The sequence below is a fragment of the Vombatus ursinus genome, unplaced genomic scaffold, assembly GCF_900497805.2.
Source record: "Vombatus ursinus unplaced genomic scaffold, bare-nosed wombat genome assembly UNPS02014884.1, whole genome shotgun sequence".
Taxonomy (NCBI): Eukaryota; Metazoa; Chordata; class Mammalia; order Diprotodontia; family Vombatidae; genus Vombatus; species Vombatus ursinus.
This window is the reverse complement of record NW_020954662.1, coordinates 2,974,004-2,994,019: the sequence shown is the minus strand read 5'-3', so window position 1 is coordinate 2,994,019 and position 20,016 is coordinate 2,974,004. Positions and strand designations below refer to the sequence as shown.

The 20,016-nt window shown below is 43.2% G+C and overlaps 1 protein-coding gene across 1 annotated transcript in view; it reads left to right on the top strand.

Annotated features, from left to right (window-relative positions):
• LOC114028491 (protein-arginine deiminase type-4-like) overlaps positions 1-17,726 on the top strand; it is a 30,172-nt gene extending 12,446 nt beyond the window's left edge. The window contains exons 8-17 of the mRNA XM_027842750.1: positions 2,821-2,999; positions 3,409-3,512; positions 5,885-5,996; positions 9,204-9,311; positions 10,479-10,627; positions 13,369-13,513; positions 14,264-14,387; positions 14,983-15,053; positions 15,775-15,930; positions 17,493-17,726. Of these exons, the coding sequence (XP_027698551.1) occupies positions 2,821-2,999; positions 3,409-3,512; positions 5,885-5,996; positions 9,204-9,311; positions 10,479-10,627; positions 13,369-13,513; positions 14,264-14,387; positions 14,983-15,053; positions 15,775-15,930; positions 17,493-17,726 (1,382 nt within the window). The remainder of the gene's footprint in view (positions 1-2,820; positions 3,000-3,408; positions 3,513-5,884; positions 5,997-9,203; positions 9,312-10,478; positions 10,628-13,368; positions 13,514-14,263; positions 14,388-14,982; positions 15,054-15,774; positions 15,931-17,492) is intronic.
• The last annotated feature ends 2,290 nt before the right edge of the window (positions 17,727-20,016 follow it).

The following is a 20,016-nucleotide window of genomic DNA, read 5'->3' as shown; positions in this document are numbered from 1 at the left end:
CCTTTTCTACAAAATGATAGATGGTAGGTAGAAGACCTCCAAGGTCTTTCCAACTTAAAATTTAGGACCCTGTGAAATAGGGAGGTGGGAGTAAGAGGCCTGTAAGACAGAATGGCTTATGCAACCCTTGTACTGACAAATACAAGTTCTGGTTCTGACAAAGGTTTCCTCCAAGGGTCCCTAAGCCTTGCGCATATACAATCACTTGGCCCAAAAGGTCTGTGACAAAAGAAAGAAGATAATTATAACTGGGAATCCTTTACCTGCAGGTTTGTTTTTGGTGTTGGAGAGAGGGACAATATCACAAAGGCTAACTAATAGTGGGCCTCTTCATGCTGTCGGAGGGGTAGAAGGTGGGTTCTCGGGAGAACCTACCATTGGGTGACAATGGGGGAGGATTTAAATTGGGTTAAAGACCAGTTTTGTAAAGCATGAGCCAGCAGAAGACGAAAAAGAGAGGTATAGTGGAAAGAGGGATAGATTTGGGATCTAAGGTCCTCCGTTCAAATCTGGTCTCTGCTGCTAGCTGTCCCTGTGAGTGGAGGCAAGGTTCCTGACCTCAATTCCCTCATTTGTAAAATGAGGCATTGGACTCTGAAAAGGCACATCTGGCTCAAATGTTATACCCAAAGATGTCTATCTTTAGATCCTTCCACTCAATCTCTAGCTGCAGTATTAAACTGAGCTCAGATTCAATGTCATGGGAAGACCTTAAACATCTAGTCCAGGGGTTCTCTATCTTTCTGTGCGTTATGGACCTCCTCTCAACACAATGTTTTAAAGTAATGATAGGCAACTAGATGTAGATGAAGACTGGAGTTCAAATCCATCCTTGGATGCCTCCTGGCTTTGTGACCCTGCCCAGATTACCTTAGCTCTATTTGGGTATGATAATAATAGCACCTTCCCCTCCAGGGTGATTTGGGAAGATAAAATGAGACATTTTGAAGTGTTTTGAGAGCATCAAAGCACTATAAACATGCTTTTGTTGTTGTTGAATTGTTTCATTGGTGTCCTACTCTTGGTGATTTCATTTGGGGTTCTGCTGGCAAAGATACTGGAGTGGTTTGTCATCTCCTTTTCTCCAGCTCATTTTACAGATGAGGAAACTGAGGCAAACGGGGTAAAGTGACTTGCCCAGGGTCACGCAACTAGTAAGTGTCTAAGGCTGGATTTGAACTCGGGAAGATTAATCTTTCTGATTTCAGTCCCAGCACTATGCACTACGGTACCACCTAGCTGCCCCCATACACATCCTAGCTCTTGTGTGTGTATATATATAATTATATATGCATTATTACTATATCATAAACGATCATATATTATTATAATTATGTTTCTACAATTTTATATTTGAAGGAAATGCTAAATTTCAGTGGTTTCATGGAAAACAAAGATGACCTTTTTTCCCCTCTCCAAGTTCATGGACTCCTTGAAATCTATCTCCAGATACTTTGGGGATCTGTAGACCCCAAGTTAAGAATTCCTGATGGAGTTTCACTTCCTCATTTAACAGATGGGAGTGAAATGCCTTGCCCACACCTCAAAGTAGCAGAATAGATTGGAGCCAACTATCCTGTCTCCTAGTCTTCCAACTACACATTACTTACTAGTCATTCTTCAGGCTTTAAAAAAACAAAACAAAACCCAAAACATCCACGAGCAGTCATGCCAGCTTCTCTTGCTTTACTCCTCCACCCCCCCAACTGCCTCAAACTACTCTAAATTCAGCTCTTAGACCTCAGGGAGGGGAAGAAGGGAGAAAAATAAAGTTCATCTTTCCCTTTCTTCTTCTGAGCTCAGAGAATTTCTTTTTTGCTGATTCAGTTATTTGTAAAGCTGAGAGTTTTCCAGCTTGGTCTTCCAAGCAGCTGGAGGGGTTGATTCTGGCCTCCAGCAAAAAAAAAAAAAAAGTTTTTTGTGTTGTAGTTTTTTGTTTTTGTTATTTTGGTTTTGTTGAGTTTTTTTTTTTTTTTAACCCAATGCTACCACAGCCTAACCACTATTTGAAACAAAATCTGGAGCTCAAAAAAAGGGAACCCAGAGTAAATTAATCTTCATCACTATTGTAATCTGTCCCAATCTACCTTCCTCTTCACCTGTTCTGTGTCTTCCCCTATAATCACTAGCCTAAACTGCTCAGTCCACTTAAACCAGAAACGGTTGGGGAGGGGGCTAGTATACCAAGAAACGTTCAACATAAGGAAGCAAGCTGTTAGCCTATGAAGGTCCTCAAACAATGTAAGCAGACAGTCTTTGGATGTGGCTCCTGAGGGGAAACCCATAGGCCTAGGAACATAGCTGCTAACAATACCTTCTATCTAACTTGCAAAGATCTCCAATCACCACCAGGTTACTCCAACAATACAGTGGCATGCTCCTTAAATTTTGAGCTGGCTAAACTGACCCTCAGTGCAAAGTATCCTATTTTGTGACCTGGGGCAAATCATCTCTGGGGGTAAGGGGTTGAAATGGAGACTGGTTTAAACTAGCTGGCCCTCTAAGGTCTAATATTAGCCTTTTTTGTAGGGGATGTCATTCCAGGTATTCTTGTTTGGCTTCAAGGAGAGGCTATGCACACCCACATTCTTCTTTGTTGACCCATTGGTCAACAATAGTCATAACAGCTATAAGAGCTATCGGTAGCTAAGGAATAACTTTTTAGTTTCATCCCAGTAGGCCCAAAGGTTTGGAAGACTGAATTTATTACCTTGGGGTAGCAATGAGCCACTGAACCTGGATGTCCCACTCTGCCCCACACCCCCAACTCAGAACCAGGGAACTGCCCCTGTAACCAGCCTCATACTTTCCTTCTCCTAGGACCCACCATAAATCCTCCTTACAGAATGGTGCTGGGGCCAGGCAAACCTTCCCATGTTGTCACACATCTGAGAAACCGAGAAAGACGGAAATTTTATGTGGAAGCACTTTCCTTCCCAGATGCTGACTTCTCTGGGTTGGTTTCTTTCACCGTCTCCCTTCTGGATAATTCTCATGGGGTATGTGTGGGAATGGGCACTGGACTGGTAGTGGAGGAGGTTGGTGAAGTCTGGAGAGCAAGTTAGAGAGATAGCTCAACACAGGGGTAGGGTGGGTAGGATTTAAGAAGTCATCCCATGTAAGGGGCTGGGGAGAAACGGGAAGGAAAAACTTGGGAAGGAGGGGTTGATTCTGGCCTCCAGTAAATATGAATGCTTGAGAGCTGGCCACTTGGGAGCCTAGATTTTTTTTTTTTTTAAGTTGGAAGGGATCTTGGAGGTCACCTCTCCCTGCAGATGGGAGAGCAGAGACCCAGAAATGACTCGCTCAGTTAAGAAGCAGCTGAGTAGGGATACGAACCTAGGCTTTCTATAACTCTAAAGGTTAACAGCTTTCTACTACACCCCAGTCTCGTCCTGCCTCCCATAGAATGTCTCTGGACCTCCGATTCATAATGTAGGATTGGTTTTCCGTGTGGCACCATGGATCATGACTGCTAACACCCAACCACCCGTGGAGATCTATATGACCAAGTAAGAGTGAGGCCCCAGTAAACCTCTGGCGATTCTTCTTCCTCCTGCCCTAGCCTCAGCCCCACGACTCTGTGCCAGTGCATGGGACAAAGTTTTCTAATGACCCATCTCTGCCACCTCTGGACCCCATTGGAATGAGGCACTACCCCCAAGTGAACTGTGCTCTTCGTAGGAGCCTGGGCCAAAAAGTGTTCTTGTCCATTCATACTCTCCTCCAAATTACTCAGTATTTATTGTGTGTAGGTATCTGCGTATGTGTCTATTTTTCTATCTTGATATACGCGTGTACGTACAACATACATACATGTATATGAAGACATGCACACATGTATGTATATACATATAGGTATACATACTGCATACATGTATACATGATTATGCGTCTATGTGTGCGTGCGTGTGTATATGTATGTGCATATGTGTAAGTATATTGAATGCACGTTCCCCTACCTCAAGTAAAACATAAGTTTCTTGAGGGTAGGAACTGTTGTTTCTTGTTTCTAAAGCCCCAGTGACTCCCACTGCCTGGCACATGGGAGCCTAAACCTGGAGTGTTTCTCCTGCTTTCCCTTCCAGCACATTGAAGCAATCGCCCCTGCATCCTTGGAAATTTTGGAAGTACACAGAAAGTAAACTGCCTATTAGGTGGTTGACGGGGTCATCGAAGCCAAATTCAACAAGAAACAGGTTTGTTCTAGGGTTTAGAGTTTTATGTAGGTGCCCAGTGGCTAGAGTGCTGGGCCTGGAGTCAGGAAGACTCATCTTTGTGAGTTCAAATCTGGCCTCAGACACTTACTTGCTGTGTGACCATAAGCTATATGACATAAGCAAATCACTTCACCCTGTTTGCCTCAGTTTCTTCATCTGTAAAATGAGCTGGAGAAGGCAATGGCAAACCACTCTAGTATCTTTGCCAAGAAAACCCCAAATGGGGTCACGAAGAGTCTGACACAACTGAAAAACAATTGAACTATCTTCTCTGTTCTCACCTAATCAAGAGTATGTCCATAGATGTTTAGGTCAGGTCTCTAGATATCTGGCAAGTCACAGCAGTTTCCAACCTGAAGGGTTGAAGGAGAGGCAGGTTGGAAATTTTTCCTTAATCAGCTCAGGTCCATTACCTGAGATGCCTCATGAGTTCTAGAGTGGCTTTCTCCAGTGCCGAGGATTGGGACATCGAAATCTGCTCAGAGCAGATCAAAATGGCAGAGAGAAAGTGTAGGGATTGGAGCAAGGGCCCTAGAGATTTGCCCCATCCTTTTTTTTAAAGTTGAGTTTTAGAAGGAAGGGAAGAAATGGAAAACACTGAAACTAGAACTTAAAGACCGTCAGCCCTCAGCAAAATAACTTAATCCAAGCAGAGAAAGCCTAGGGAGGGGACTTCTGCTGTAGAAACACCTGATCTCATTTCATGGACCAGATCAGAGCTCTAAAAGTAGTTCAGAATTAAAACTAAGAAGTTACCCACAGAGAACAGGAGGAAAAGACTAAATATTCCCTTTTCCCCTCCACCTCCCCTCCCTTCCCCTCCATTGATGGATATGGATAGAAAACAAAATGGTGAAACAAGTTATCACCTGGAAGCCAATGTTCTGTTGAACCTTGGCCCACTTAGCTAGATTGGTACATAGCCATGGACCATCGGGCTCATACCCTAAGCCCTTCTACCTAGAGGAGAACTTTCGAGCTTGTGTTCTATTCTGCTTCTCAGAATGCAAAGCTTTTTCCATGACATGCTAAGACTTTGGAGGAGAAGGACAGAGGTGATAAAGTAGGCCTTGATACTCTAAATGGATTGCCAGTCGTGATGTGCTAAGGGACCCTCTGCTTAGGAGAAAGGCAATAAAGGCAGAGTCATGACTATTATCCCTTGGGCCTAGAGTGAATTTGCAGACTGACCAGACCAAGCAGCATGATGACAAATTTAGGTGGGACAAGGGAATGGGGAGAAGAGGCATTAGCCCCTGTGATCAGAAAGAGACCCTGGTATACAGCAAGTTTGGGGGGGCGGGGCTAAAGGAAAAGCTCCCCGGGGTTGTAACAAAAAGAAGCATGTACCCATTTGGAAGCTTCCTATTCTGAGAAATTGTTATTAAACTCGATTGTCCCTAAATTACTGAAGGAGTACAAGCATAGTAAACCCCTCTAACTTACAGCACTCTCGGACATGTCCCCAGTGGCACCGTGTTAGTTAAAGCTCTGGTCAAGGCTTTGTTTCCCAAAGTCTTTGTAAAGAACCCTTTTTCAGGTTTAGGACCATGGATACAAAAGTAATAGGGGCCCTCACCTGGAAAAAAAAAAAGATTCCTCCTTATAGAAGGGGATTTGATTTGAGTGGGATAACACCCTGCTGGTTCTTTGCTTTCTTCCAGATCTATGCCTGATTCAGAATTCATGACTACCGTCCTTAACTATTCCTACGTAGCTCATTGTGAGCTGACTTTCTGCCTCAAGGACAAAATTCGACTGGACACATGGATTGGGGTAACACCAATGGGTTGAAGAGCCTAGCTCTCTGAGCTCCCCTCCCTGTCTCAATGGTCCCATTCTCTTGGTTGGGAGGGACAAGGTGCAGAGGTGGGGAGGGGGCATGCTGGTAGGGCTACTCCTGTATGCACAGAATGGACAAATGGGTTATATGGGATAAGATGGGTTTGGTTCCTGACTAAGGACCCTGGAGGAAGGAAAGGGGATTGGGAGCCTCAATTGGGATAACTTGGGACAACCATTTAGAGCATTAACCTTGGCAAGGCCTCTATTGATAAACCTGAGCAATTGAAGCTAATAACAAGACAGTCATATTCAGATTACTCGAGTATAGAGTAAGCCCCTAGTTGATATAAACTTTGTCTATTTTACTCATGAAAGCATTTAGAGATATAAAATTTCTTCTAAGGACAGCTTTTGCTGCATCCCAAGAGGTCTGGTACGTTGTCTCATTATTGTAAATTCTCTTGGATGAAGTTATTGACCATTTCTATGATTTGTTGTTTAACCCACTCATTCTTTAGGATTGGACTATTTAGTTTCCAATTAACTTTTAGTCTATCTTTCCATGGTCCTTTATTACAAGTAGTTTTTATTGCATTATGATCTGAAAAGGATGTGTTTAATATTTCTGCCTTTCTGCATTGGATTGTGAGGTTTTTATGCCCTAGTATATGGTCAATTTTTGTGTAGATGCCATGTGCCATTGTATATTCCTTTCTATCCCCATTCAGTTTTCTCCAGAGGGCAACCATATTTAAGTTTTCTAAAATTCTATTCATCTCCTTAACTTCTTTCTTGTTTATTTTGTGGTTAGATTTATCTAGTTCTGAGAGGGGGGAGGTTGAGGTTCCTCACTAGTAGTTTTGCTGTCTATTTCTTCCTGTATTTCCTTTAACTTCTCCTTTAAAAATTTGGATGCTATACCATTTGGTGCATATATGTTTAGTAATATTATTTCATTGTCTATGATACCGTTTAGCAGGATGTAGTTTTCCCTCTACTGTATTAGGTTTTCGTGCCTTTTCATGTGATGTAATTTACCTTTGCCTGCCTCCTCCTTTCCTCTTCTCCCAGTACAATCCCTTTTCACCACTTAGATTTTTTTATCATCACATCAAAGTCAACTTATACTCACATCCTCTAAGTATCCCCCTTTTAAATGTCATAACATTACAGTTCTCAAGAGTTACAAGTGTCATCTTCCCTTGTAGGGATAGGTTTACCCTTATTAATGTTTTTTTTTTCTTTCCTGTTTACATTTTTATGCCTATCTTGAATTTTGTATTTGAAGTTCAAATTTTTTGTTGAGCTCTGCTCTTTTCATCAGGAAGGTTTGGAAGTCCCCTATTTCATTGAATGTCCATAACCTCCCCTGAAAGTTTATGCTCCATTTTCCAACCTGTAAAAATGGAAATAATCGCATATACCTCAAGCTCAAATAATACAGTATATGTAAGGAGCCATAAGAATACTGGCTATCATCACACATTTCTTCTAATAGTCCTACAAGATAATTGATGCATGTACTACCTCTATCTAAAAGTTTGAGAAAATTAAGATTTAGGGAGGTCAAATAGGTTTTTCCCCTTTACAAGGTAGCTAATATATCAATGGAAAGAATACTGGACCTAGAGTCAAAGATCTGAGTTCAAATCCATCCTCTGATACTTACTAGCTGTGTGATCCTGGGCAAGACACTTCAGCTCTACTTGCCTCTGTTTTCTCACCTATGAAATGGAGAGAATAATAGCACTGACCTCCCAGGGTGGTTGTGAGGATTAAATGAGATAATATTTGTAGTTTAAAGGGGAAAAAAGCACTTGGCATAGTGCCTGGCATTTAGTAGGTGCTATAAAAATGTTTTTTTTTCTCTTCCCTCCCACTTACATGACAGAAGCAAGTAGCACCCCTGAGATTTGAATCCAGGTCTCCTGACTCCTGCTCCAGCTTCTTCAATTTGTTGTTGTTTGCTGTTTTTCAGTCATGTCCAACTCTTTCTGACCCCGTTTGGGGCTTTCTTGGCAAGGATACTGAAGTGGTTTTGCCATTTTCTTCTCCAGATCATTTTTACAGATGAGGAAACTGAGGCAAACAGGGTTAGATGACTTACCCAGGGTGACGAAACTAGTAAGTGTCTGAGGTTGAATTCGAGCTCAGGAAGATGGGTCTTCCTGATTCCAAGCCCAGTGCATTTACCTCCTCTGGCATATTTGTTGGTTTATCATATTTAAATGTTTCCCTTGGTTTCTTGGGGCAGCTAGGTGATGCAACAGACAGAGTACTGGGCTTAAGAGTCAGGAAGATCCCAGTTCAGACTTGGAGGAGACACAAGCGAAACGAGGTGGCTGGAGCCAAATGACAGCATTCCATCTAAACTAAGGAGCATCTACTTTCTCCTAGGGAGAATAGGGAGCCAGCAGTCATTTCTGAGCAGGAAATGGACACGGTCACAACTGTGCCTTAGTGAGGAGGAGGTAGCTTCTGCAATAGTGAGTGCCAACCCAGAATGGGACTAGGAAGAAGGGGCCTGGTACAAGACATGATCAAGGAGGAAAATCCAGAAAGATAAACTTGGGCTTGACGTAAAACGTTCCACAACCCTTAAAGCACTATATAAACACTAGCTGTTATTGTTGTTGTGATTATTATTATTAACCATTACAGATGTCCAAATATAGGATGGGCTACCTCAGGAGGTATTGGCTCCCTTCCTTGGGCAGCTCCAAGCAGAGGCTGAATGTCTATTTGTCATATACTCTAATGGGGATCTTTTTAAAGTGTTTAAGTTGGATTAGATGACTGCTGGAGTCCCTTCCGAATGTCCAGTTCTGGTATTCCATAAGGTATCCAGGGAAGGGACTACTTGTCACATTTTGCCTTTGCATCCTTGGCATTTCATATCCCCTTGCTCATCAAATATACAAAGAACTCTGGAAATTTTGAACCTAGCTGTCTGGGGAAAAAAACAACATGGTGCCCCCAACACAAATAGGGCAGGTAGGAGGAAGAGCTGGTTTTGGTAGAGGACAATTACTTGAGTTTGAGATGCTGTGAAATTTTGGCAGAGAGAGCCCGAGAAGCAGTTGGGAGACTAGAGACTAGTTTGTGAGGCAGGAGAAGAGTTGGAGATTACTCGAGTTTTACTTCTATCTCTAAATTTTACACGAAATGGGACACTGGCTCATTTTTGTTCCTTCCCAGAACGAGGTGGCAATTGGGTATACCCAGAGTCCTCAACGATGTTTTCCTGTTTTCCTCGACTTCCCCTGGACCAAGGGATTTGAGGAATTCGAGTTCAAAGACAGTCTGGTACGTAGCTCGGTTGGGTGCAGTAAGCTCTGACATTGTTCCCCCAAGTCTATCATGAAGTCAAGAACAACCTTTACTCATCCATAGCTTTCCTGTTTAAAAAAAATCCTTTCCTTAATCTAGTATCATGAGGTCAATGATGCAAGGTGTTCATTTTCTCCATTTTATAGATGAGGAAACTTGAGGTCTAGATTGGGGAAAATGTGACTGGCACATAGTGGTCAGAGGGAGGACATACTTGAACCCAGGTTCTCTGACTTGGTCTGCAAGTGGTGAAGGGGAGGTTGACCTTTGATGGCTTAGAGGTGTGGGGATGGTCTCAGATGACCTCAGGAATTCCTCTTCCAACTAAATGCTGGGCTAGAGATTGCATTTTTGGAAACACATGAGAAAAGTTGGAAAATGTCCAGCAAAAAGTGGCCAGAATGGGGGAAAAGCTAGGGATGTTTAGCACGGAGAATGGAGAAGATGGGTCAGGTAAGAACAAGATGGCGCATCTGAAAGTATTTGAAGGGCTATCACCTCGAAGATCAACTTGCTCTGTTTGGCCCTAGAGGCCCAAACAAAGAATAATAAAGTCTCAGTTATAAAGAAGAAAATTTATACTTGAGACAAAAGAAATTTTGATTAATAATGAGTTGTTGAATAGTGGAATGGGATTGCCTTGGGAGGTAGTGAGTTCCTCATCCCTAGAGGTCTTCCAGTAGAGGCCAAATGATCACCTGTCAAATGTGTTTGTAGAAGGGCTTCCGGGTCATTTAGGTCTCTTCCAATTCTGAAACTATTCTTCTAATTTTGAGGAAAAGGTAACATTGAAGAGATAGAGTGTGTGTGTGTGTGTGTGTGTGTGTGTGTAAAATTTTTTTTTTTTTAAAAAGCGCTGTTACTCAAAAGACCTGGGTTTGAATCCCAATTTTGCCACTGACTAGTTATTTTACTTGGGGCAAGTCACCTGATCTCCTTGGGACTCACATTTTTTTTTTTTTCCTGTATAATGAAGAGATTTCAAAAACTCCAAGGTTTCTGAGGTCCCATATAGTTCTAACTCATAAGCCTGAATTCTCAACCACATCCTGGCCCACATTAACCAATAGGACCATGATTTTTGTTCAGTTATCCAACACTGACTTCTTTTTCTCTAACTGGGGGGGATGGGACTTCTCCCAGCCGTCATCCTTTGGTTATGTGATCCATGAACGGGAAGATGATGACAACCTGGATGCCACTGGATTCCTGGAAGTCAGCCCACCAGTCACTGCCCATGACATCTTTTATCCCTTGGGCAGGATTCTCATTGGCGATGGCAGCTTGCCCAGGTGAGGAGGAAGTTCAAGGCTTTAGCAGGCATAGGGAATGTGAAAATTTATTTTCCCTACCCCATACATGTCCTTAGTCTTATTGGTAGTTGGTCATTTGTATCCAACAAGTGTCTTTTAAAGTGCTGACTATATGCAAAACATTTTGCTGGGAAAGGGTCAGAATCGGTAAACATTTATTAAATGCCTACTACATGCCAGGCCCTGTGCTAAGCACCAAGAATCCAAAAATAAGCAAAAGACAGTCCCTACCTTCAGGGAGCTCACAATCTAACGGGGGAGAAAATATGCAAACAATGGTTGATATGGTGGGACCTGTACCATGAGACACGCTGAAAGACAGCCGAGCATACGCACTAACTTATGGCAAGTGTACAGTGCATAAGAGCTTTCCACAAAGGGTTTATGTGAGATCCAGTAAGCTAATCCACTCCACATTTGTTAAGCCCCAGTGATGTACAAGGTACTCTTTGGACATGGGCAGATGGAGGGGAGGGAAGGAAACAATTCCTGTCCTCAGGAAGCTTACAGTTATCCCTTTCCTGTTGCGGGGGTTAGGGGTGCGGTGTCCCTCCCTTCTTACTCCCCCACAATCTGGAAAATCCGTGCCAAATTTTTTTGGCCCTCCCTTTGTGCCAGAGAAGAAATCTGAATTTTCTTTTTCTTGTATGGGGTGTTCGCAGTACCTTATTTTAAAAATATAAGTTGATATTACATAATACCATACATATATTTTATGTATTTTTGAGTTTCTAAACTTTTTCTGTGTTACTTGCTTGCCTTTGTATGTTGTCTGCGGCTTCCGCAAAACTTTCCCCAAATTCGCATTTAGTTTCTTATACCAACTCGCGATATATCAAAACTGTGGTGAGGAAAGTCACAACGTGGAAGGGATAACTGTACATTTCTACTGATCAAGTGGGTGGGGAAAGGCTTATGGGAAGAAGCAACTTTAAATCGGGCTTTTGGAGGATGTTGGTGGGATAGTTAAGAGCATTAAACTTGAAGTCAGAAGACCAGGGTTTGAATCCCTCTGTCACTTCCTGTGTAACTTTAGGTGAATCAGTTTATACCTGTGGGGCTTTGTCCCTGCCTCTTTTTTATAAGGCAGGGATGGTGTGTGTGGGATTAAAACACTGTCCTTGAGATCACTACCAGTTCTGAATCCTATGACCTCGTCGTCCTAGAATCTAGATTTTGAGAAGGGGGAAAAAGGACCTTTTGAATCATAGATTTAGAACAAGAAGAAATCTTAGAACCAGAGGTTACCCTAAGTTCACCCCACCCCCTCACTCTTAAAATTAAGAAAAATCAGACCCCAAGAAGGAGCAGAGTCAGGGTTCAAACCCAGGTCCCCTGACTTCAGATACAGCATAAGACTTCTCTTCTGTGTCCAGAACTCTGCTGTCCAAGTTAGGAAAGACACTAATGACTTAAAACTAAAGTTCCTTTAGCCTAGCCTCTCTGAAATAGGCAGAGGGAGACCCATCCTGTCTTTGCAGAGGTGGGGATCTATGGATGTGAAATATTGCATGTATTGTCACTTGGTTTATGTGGTGGTTATTTCTGTAGAATCGTTTTCTAGTCTCTTTTCTCTTCCTTTCCCCCTCCCCCCACAGGAAGCCAGTCTTAGAAAGACATGAATTCTTTGACCCAGTAATACCACTTCTAGATCTATATCCCGAAGAGATCATAAAAATGGGAAAAGGACCCACATGTGCAAAAATATTTATAGCAGTTCTTTTTGTGATGGCCAAAAATTGGAAATTGAGGGGATGCCCATCAATTGGGGAATAGCTGAACAAGTTGTGGTATATGAATGTAATGAACTACTGTTGTGCTATAAGAAATGATGAGCAGGCAGATTTCAGAAAAACCTAAAGACTTTCATGAACTGATGCTGAGTGAAGTGGGCAGAAGCAGGAGAACATTGTACACAGTAACAGACACATTGTGCGATGACTGACTTTGATAGACTTAATTCTTCTCAGCAATGCAAGGATCTAAGACAACTTTGAAAGACTCATGATGGAAAACACTCACATCCAGAGAAAGAATTATGGAGTCAATGCAAATTGAAGCATACTATTTGCTTTTTTTTTTTTTTTTTTGTTCTTTCTTGTGGATCCTCCCATTAGTTCTAATTCCTTACAACATGACTAATGTGAAAATATGTTTAATAGGATATACATGTGGAGTCTATATCAGATTGCATGCCATCTTGGGGAGGGGAGAGGGGGGAGAAAATTTAGAAATCAAAATCTTCTGGAAGTGAATGTTAAAACTAAAATTAACTAATTGGGGAAAAATAAAAAATAAAAAAGAATGGGTTCAAGAATGACCTCCAACACCTAGGAGTTTTGTGAGCCCTAGGCACGTAACTTAAACCTTTCAGTGTCCCAGGGAATCCTCTAGGATTATAAATGGCAGAGAAGGTACCAACCTGCATCAGCAGCCATTCCCTTCCCTGGGAGCAACCAGTGCCAAGGAAGGCAAAAGCCCAGTCCCTAGTTTGTCCTTGCATTCTTCATTAGAAGGAACGGCCCTCTGGGAAGGGAAACAGAATATTCAGACTGAGGGGAGTGATTAAAAACAAAAAAGATTTTTTTTTTAATGGAAAATGAAATGGGCACAATGCTGAATTGTGACCCAGGATTCCCATCCTTTGGCCCCGCTGGCCTTCAGCCTACCTCCCTCCTCTTAAATACCTCCTAGATTTACTTAACTCTTGTGTTTCTTAGGGAAAACATCACAGAAGTGAACCAAAGGCTACGGACATTCATCTATGCCCAGAATATGCAAGACCCCCTAGAACTGTTTTCTGAATGGCTTCTGGAGGGCAACGTGAAAGAATTCCTGACCTTCGTCCCTGCCAATGATGGAAAGGTAGAGGGTGGGAAATGTCTGGTCTGTCTGGCCCAGCTAATGCTGGGAGTGTGTGGGAAGGGGTAGGACCTGATGTAGGTTTGAACAATGTTAGTGAGTATCTAAGTGGACTTGAAGTTAACCCCTTAGGAGAAGAAGCTAGTGACCACATGGTCCAGTGGAAAGAACATAGCTACAGAGTTGGAAAAGCCAAGTTCAGATTTTGACTCTACTATTCCTGGCTGTGTGGCCATGGGCGAATTGGTTTAATCTCTCTGGATTTCATTTCCCCTCTTCTTTAAAATGAATGTTGAACTCAAATGGCCATAGATATATGACCCTAAATAGGTTGGGATCCCTTCATTTGTACTGCTCGCCTCAATCTCCCTGCCCTTCTAAGGGCGAAACTCAATAAAAAGATGGAGACTCTGGATACTACGAGTCTAGGTCCATACCCACAGCCTTCTCATTATAATCTGACTCTTAATCTCTAGTCTGCCAGGATCCATGGTGAGGGGATTAATGGGAACCTCTTCCTCACAACATCAAATCCACAGACTTGAGCACCTTTTGGGTACTAATCTAAGTAGTAGCCACCAGACCTAATGGCCTGCCCCTCACCCCAGTACAAGTGGCTAGTGGCTAGTGGCTACATCTGTTCTCTCTCTATGCCCTCAACAATGTCCTCATCCCACTGAAAACCTTGAAAATCCACAAATGGGATCCACGGTCAAACAGCCCTTCATTGCTCTGTCCTTTTCATCTCTCTAGGGCTTCCGGCTACTCCTGGCTAGTCCCAGTGCCTGCTATGAGCTATTCAAAATGGAGCAAAGACACGGGCATGGGAATGCCTCTGTGTTAGACACAGTGGAAGAAGAACTGCTCTATTATGCTGGTATCTCCCTTCCTCTGATCCCCCCTCATCTTGGCCAGCTTTACCCACAACACAAGTTCCCCCAACACAGCGCTGGGCTCACAAGCATGGGGAAGAAGTGTCTAATGGGCATCCTAAGATATACCTTTACTTATTGCTGGCCTGGATGCTATGAGCTAAGGTCAGTCAACGTGCATTTATTAAGCACCTACTGTATGTCAGGCATTAAGGACACAAAGACAGAAGTAAAATAATCCCTGCCCTCTAGGAGTTTATATTTGAGATGGTCGCTGGGATATTGGAGTAGATGTGGCTAGCAGGCATTGGTGGGAGAACATGGGGGCTGGTGACGTGTTGCCTCCATGGATGGATGCAACTGAAACTATGAGGATGAATGAGATCCCACAGGAAAACGGGAAGAGGAGCCTGCAGGCCTTGGTAGACAGGAGGATGTGGCCACACCTCTGTGGGCAAGAAGGGGAACAAGTGTATGAACAGCTGAGGACCCCCTCCAGCCTTGTCCGTGCCCCTCCCCACCCCACTTCCTTCCCCTCTTGTGATTCGGATGGCTGCCAGTAACATTTGTCCTCATCACCTTGTCTTATCTTTCCTACAGAAAGGATGAGGATGAGTATCAATGAGATCTTGGCTGATAAGCTCTTGCAGAGGCAGAATGACTACGTACAGGTATTGGGGAGGGTGGGAGGAGAAAGACTGGCAGGGCTGGGTGGCTCCGAGCCTGGCTGGGGTCAGAGTCGGGGGCTGGCAGAACCCACAAACTCACCTTTTGTCCCTTGATCACCAATTCTAGATAGAAACTAGAATTTAATTCTCTCTTCCATATCGTATACCCTGGCCTGTGTTGTAAGACTGACAGAGGGCAAAAGTTTGAAGATAAAGGCTAAAAATGGAGTTGGAAACAAATTCCACAAATGTGAATTGCCTGCTATAAGCCTGATATGGGAACCTTTTATTTTTTCCCCTTTCCAGATAAAATCATTGCCCCTCTATTGAAAGGTGGTGTGTTGCAGCAAAGTTAAAGGCTGGAAGTCGGGAGATCTGGGTTGAAGTCCTCAGCCTACCACTAACTCACCGTATGATATGGGCATGTCCCATTTCCTTTCTGGGCCTCAGCATCCTCATTCTTTAAAATGAACAAGTTAGATGGGATTTATTAACAAAGATCTTTTCTAAGCTCTGACATGCTGAGAGTCTGTAGCATTTTAAAAAAATCCCTATTTGGGTCTCAAGAAGATTGTTGGAAAAACGTAGGATTTAAAACCAGACAACCTGAATTCAAATCCTGACTTCCCCGGCCTTGGATCATCTACAAAATGAAGGTTGGATTAGGTGACAAAGTTCCCTTTCTAGCATCATGACGCTTTTCTTCCTTTCTCCCTACGTCAAGACTTGTATCACTTGGAACCGAATGGTGCTGAAGGAAGAATTGGGGCTCTCGGAAGGAGACATTATTGACATTCCCCAGCTGTTTCGCCTGGGCTGGATCCAGGATCCCACCACCAAAAAAGAAGTGCTCCGAGCAGGGCATCTCTTCCCAAACATGGTAAGGAATACGGCAGGGGTGTTCAGGCAGTAGACCATATTTGGCATCTGGGCTTCCTGACTCTGTGCCTAGCTCTTTATCCATCGGACCACCTATCTGTAGGGACAGGCAGTGGCCTCATTACAAAAGATGAGTTTAGAGCTAAGTCTCCAAGGAAGTTGGGCAAGTTGAGGAGAGAGCATTCCAGGCATGGTGGATGACCCTGACAAAAGCATGGCAGATCATGCATGAAGAACATTAAGGCAGCCAAGGTAGCTGGATTATATCATGCATAGTAAGGTGTAAGGAGCCTTTAAATGACAATCAGAGGGATCCATATTTGATCTTAGGGGTAATAGGGAGCTACTGGAGTTTGAAGGTGGGAGAGGTAGGTGACATGGGAGACCTGCATTTCAGGAAAATCCCCTTGGCAGGTGTGCTGAGGATGGATTTGGGCAAGAAAGATTTGAGCCAGGGATACTAATTAGAAGCTATTTGAATAATCCAGAGGAGGGGTGATGCTGATGCAGGACTGAACTAGGGTAGCAGATATGTGAGTAGAGAGAAGGGGAATCCATGAGAGATGTTCCATCTATCTAGACGACAAGAATCCAGCAACAGATTGGACTTTTGGGGTGAGTACAAGAGAGGAGTCAGACACAACAAAGAAAGCTTAGGGTTGGACATGAAGATCTGGGAATCCTCAGCATGGAGGTGACAGATGAACAACGGGAGCCGATGAAATCGCTGAGCGAGTGATGGAAAGGAAGGAGAGTAGAGGGCCCAGGAAAGAGCCTGGTCTGAGATGTCCAGCAGGCAATTGGTAAGGCAGGACTAGAACCCAGGAGAGAGACCAAGGGCTGGGTATTAGTGATCCCAAGAGGCGGGAGCCTAAGCTAGAACCTTGGGGGACACCCAGACAAAGAAGACTCAACAAAACCCTGGGATGGCCCTCAGACGCTTGTCTCCTGCCAACAGGTGACCTCCCAACACTTGAAGTACCTAGAGTTTCTCTAAATAGGTGCCTGAGGTCAGATTTCAACCAAGGCTTACTGACTCTGGGGCAGCTAATGCAGTGGACAGAGTGACATCCCTGGAGTCGGGGGGCCAGAGTTCCAATCCAGCCTCAGATGTTTACTAACTGTGTGACCCTGAGCAAGTCATTTAATCCTGTCTGCCTCAGTTTCCAAATTTGTAAAATGAGCTAGAGAAGGAAATGGCAAACCCCTCCAGTGACTTTGTCAAGAAAACCCCAAATGGGGCCATGAAGAGTTGGGCATGACTGAAAAATGACAACTTCCTGACACCAGGCCCAGCACTCTATCCATCGTGCCACTAGTTACCCCAAAAATGGATACTAAGGTCTCTTCTATCTCTGATTCTGTATCTGTCTATAATAGGTCTTCCTTCCTCTCTTTTAGAACTTTTTCCTTGAAAGTGACCTAGACCCTCAGTGCTACTGATCTTTTTTTCCTTCTCAATGCTCTGCTGCATAGACTGTCTCCTAGGTGTAGGGACTGGGGCTTCTTGACCCCAGATGCTGCTGCTGAGTCTCTACCCTTCTCTTTTTCTTCTTGCCATAGTTGAATATGATCGTCCTAGGATCTTATCTTGGGATCCCCAAACCTTTCGGACCCTTAGTCGATGGAGTCTGCTGTGTGGAGAAAAAGGTCCAGAGCCTGCTAGAGCCATTGGGCCTGAATTGTCTTTTCATCAGGGAATTCTTCGGTCATCAAGGAGATCAGGGGGATGCCTACTATTGGTTCAACATCCGCCGGAAACCATTACCCTACAAATGGTGGAACTTTATCATATGATGGGTCGTTCCCTGCTCTCTTCTCTGCCCTATCTGATGCCCATCTATGGGGTGGTGGCAGGAGTTCTCTCCACTACTGTCTTATCCATCTAGTCTTCTGGACAATCTCTAGCCTACAGTGATGGCCAACGGCCATGTCTCTTCCGATCAGGGGACTGAATCCTAATCTGCAATGGGGTATGGTGTCTGCCTTCAGAGACATCTTAGATCGAGGCACACTTGGCCTTTACCCTTCTGGTCCCCTTGTCCAGTCCATTTTATGGTGCTGAGAGTGACTAAATAACCCACCGCAGAGATGTTACTTACGGCTTGGACCTTGGCTGAGAATTTGAGCAAATATTCAATAAAGCTCCTATTTCATTCAAGTGGTAGCTTCTTTATCATGGGGCTGGGGTAGGGGCCAAAAAAATCCTATTTAAATGTTACTTTCTTTCTTGGCCTTCTGAAGAAAGTGTGGCACAAATTGAAACAAGATGGAATAAGGGGGGGAAAAATGCTGGACTTGGGAGTCAAGAAATCTGGTTTTAAATGGACTAGTTGGGACCAAGGGAAAGTCTGATCCTTATACACATATGGCCCTTATATGCTACTGTAGGTCCATGTCCTTTGTTCTACCATAGCCAGAGCTGGAATGTGTTTTGTAGTTGGGTCTTTCCACCCAACTAGGCCAACTGGAGAACTAGTTAGTTCAAAGGAAGACATTTAAGGAAAGCATAATATACATATGATTTTCCCCTCTACACAGGAATGCTCCTCCTTATCAGTAACTAATTCCTTTGGTGGGAGGAGGAACCACCCACAGGGAATGTGAGACCAGGAAATATACATTCATGGAAGGAATGTGGTGGCCAGGGCAACTCCTACCACTGATGCTGTGTAGACACCAATGTCCTCTAACACTACTGAGTTGCTCCCTGTTATGAGACTCTGCTGTCATCCACTAAGGGACAATGTAGTTTTTCTTCTTTCCCATAGAGGGCAGTATTGTATAATGCTTTAGTTTATAGCCTTGGGATTATTATAGCTCTTTTGTGATGCATACCCCAGAGGGCAGCAGCCAGTCAAATAGCTGGATAGACTATTGGGCCTTTTAAATCTACCAAATGCCTTTTCTCCTGCTACCCCTCAGAAATGGTCTTGATTCTAATTGAACTACAGTTTGACTTTCTATCTCTTGCCAGTATGCCAGTTATGGTCCATACAAGTCACAGGCTGGATGGAGCTGGTGACTTTCACCAGTTTTGTCTACCTATAACTGTTGCTATACTCAAGGTAAATAATACTTGTACTACCCACCTCACAGGCTTGTCATAAAAACAAGAGGTAAAGACATAAGATTGGATAAGAGTAGAAATGGTCCTAATTTTCAAAAGAAGAAGAGAACAATTACTTTGATTCCTGGGAAAATTCTACAATGAATCCTTAAAGATGGATACTTAACGTCTAGAAAGGGAAATCGTGATTACAAAGGGCAGACATGATTTCAGCAAGTACAGGTCACAGACTAATCTCATTGCTTTTTTTTCTTTTTGATAGAGAGGATTACCAAACTATAAAGTACTTACTATTTAAGTACTTAATAAATTAAGCTACTTAATATAAGGGAAGTGCTGTGGATATAATTTAATTTTTGAAAAGTCATTGATAACTGATAATCATACTATTCTTGGGGTAGCTAGATGGCTCAGTGGATAAAGCTCCAGCCTTGGAGTCAGTAGGACCTGAGTTCAAATCCAGCCTCAGACACTTGACACTTACTAGCTGTGTGACCCTGGGCAAGTCACTTAACCCTGACTGCCTAACCAAAACAAAAAAAACAAAAAAAATCATACTATTCTTGAGGTGAGAGTGAAGATATATGGATTAGACAATAATACAACAAGGTTTAGAACTTGGATGTTAGCTAGTCTCAAAGTACAGCCGATCATATCATAGTAGTAAGTCTCCAGTGGAGTTCCCCAGGGATCTCTACTTAGCCGTATTCTGTCAAACATTTAATCACTTGGGTAATGGCATATAAAACATGCTCCTACAATTTTTTAAATAACACACTGGATGACAAATTCAGGATCTAAAAAGATCTTGACAGGCTAGATTATTGGGATGAGTCAAACAAGATGAAATCTGGTAGGAGAAATAATTGACTTTACAAGTATAATGTGGAGAAGGACAGTGTTAGACAACAATTCTGAAAAATATCTGAGGTTTTTAAGGGACTATAGTGAGATATGACAGCTAAATAAGCTAATGAGATCTAGAGAGAAAAGATTGTCCCACTGTGTTTAGACCTG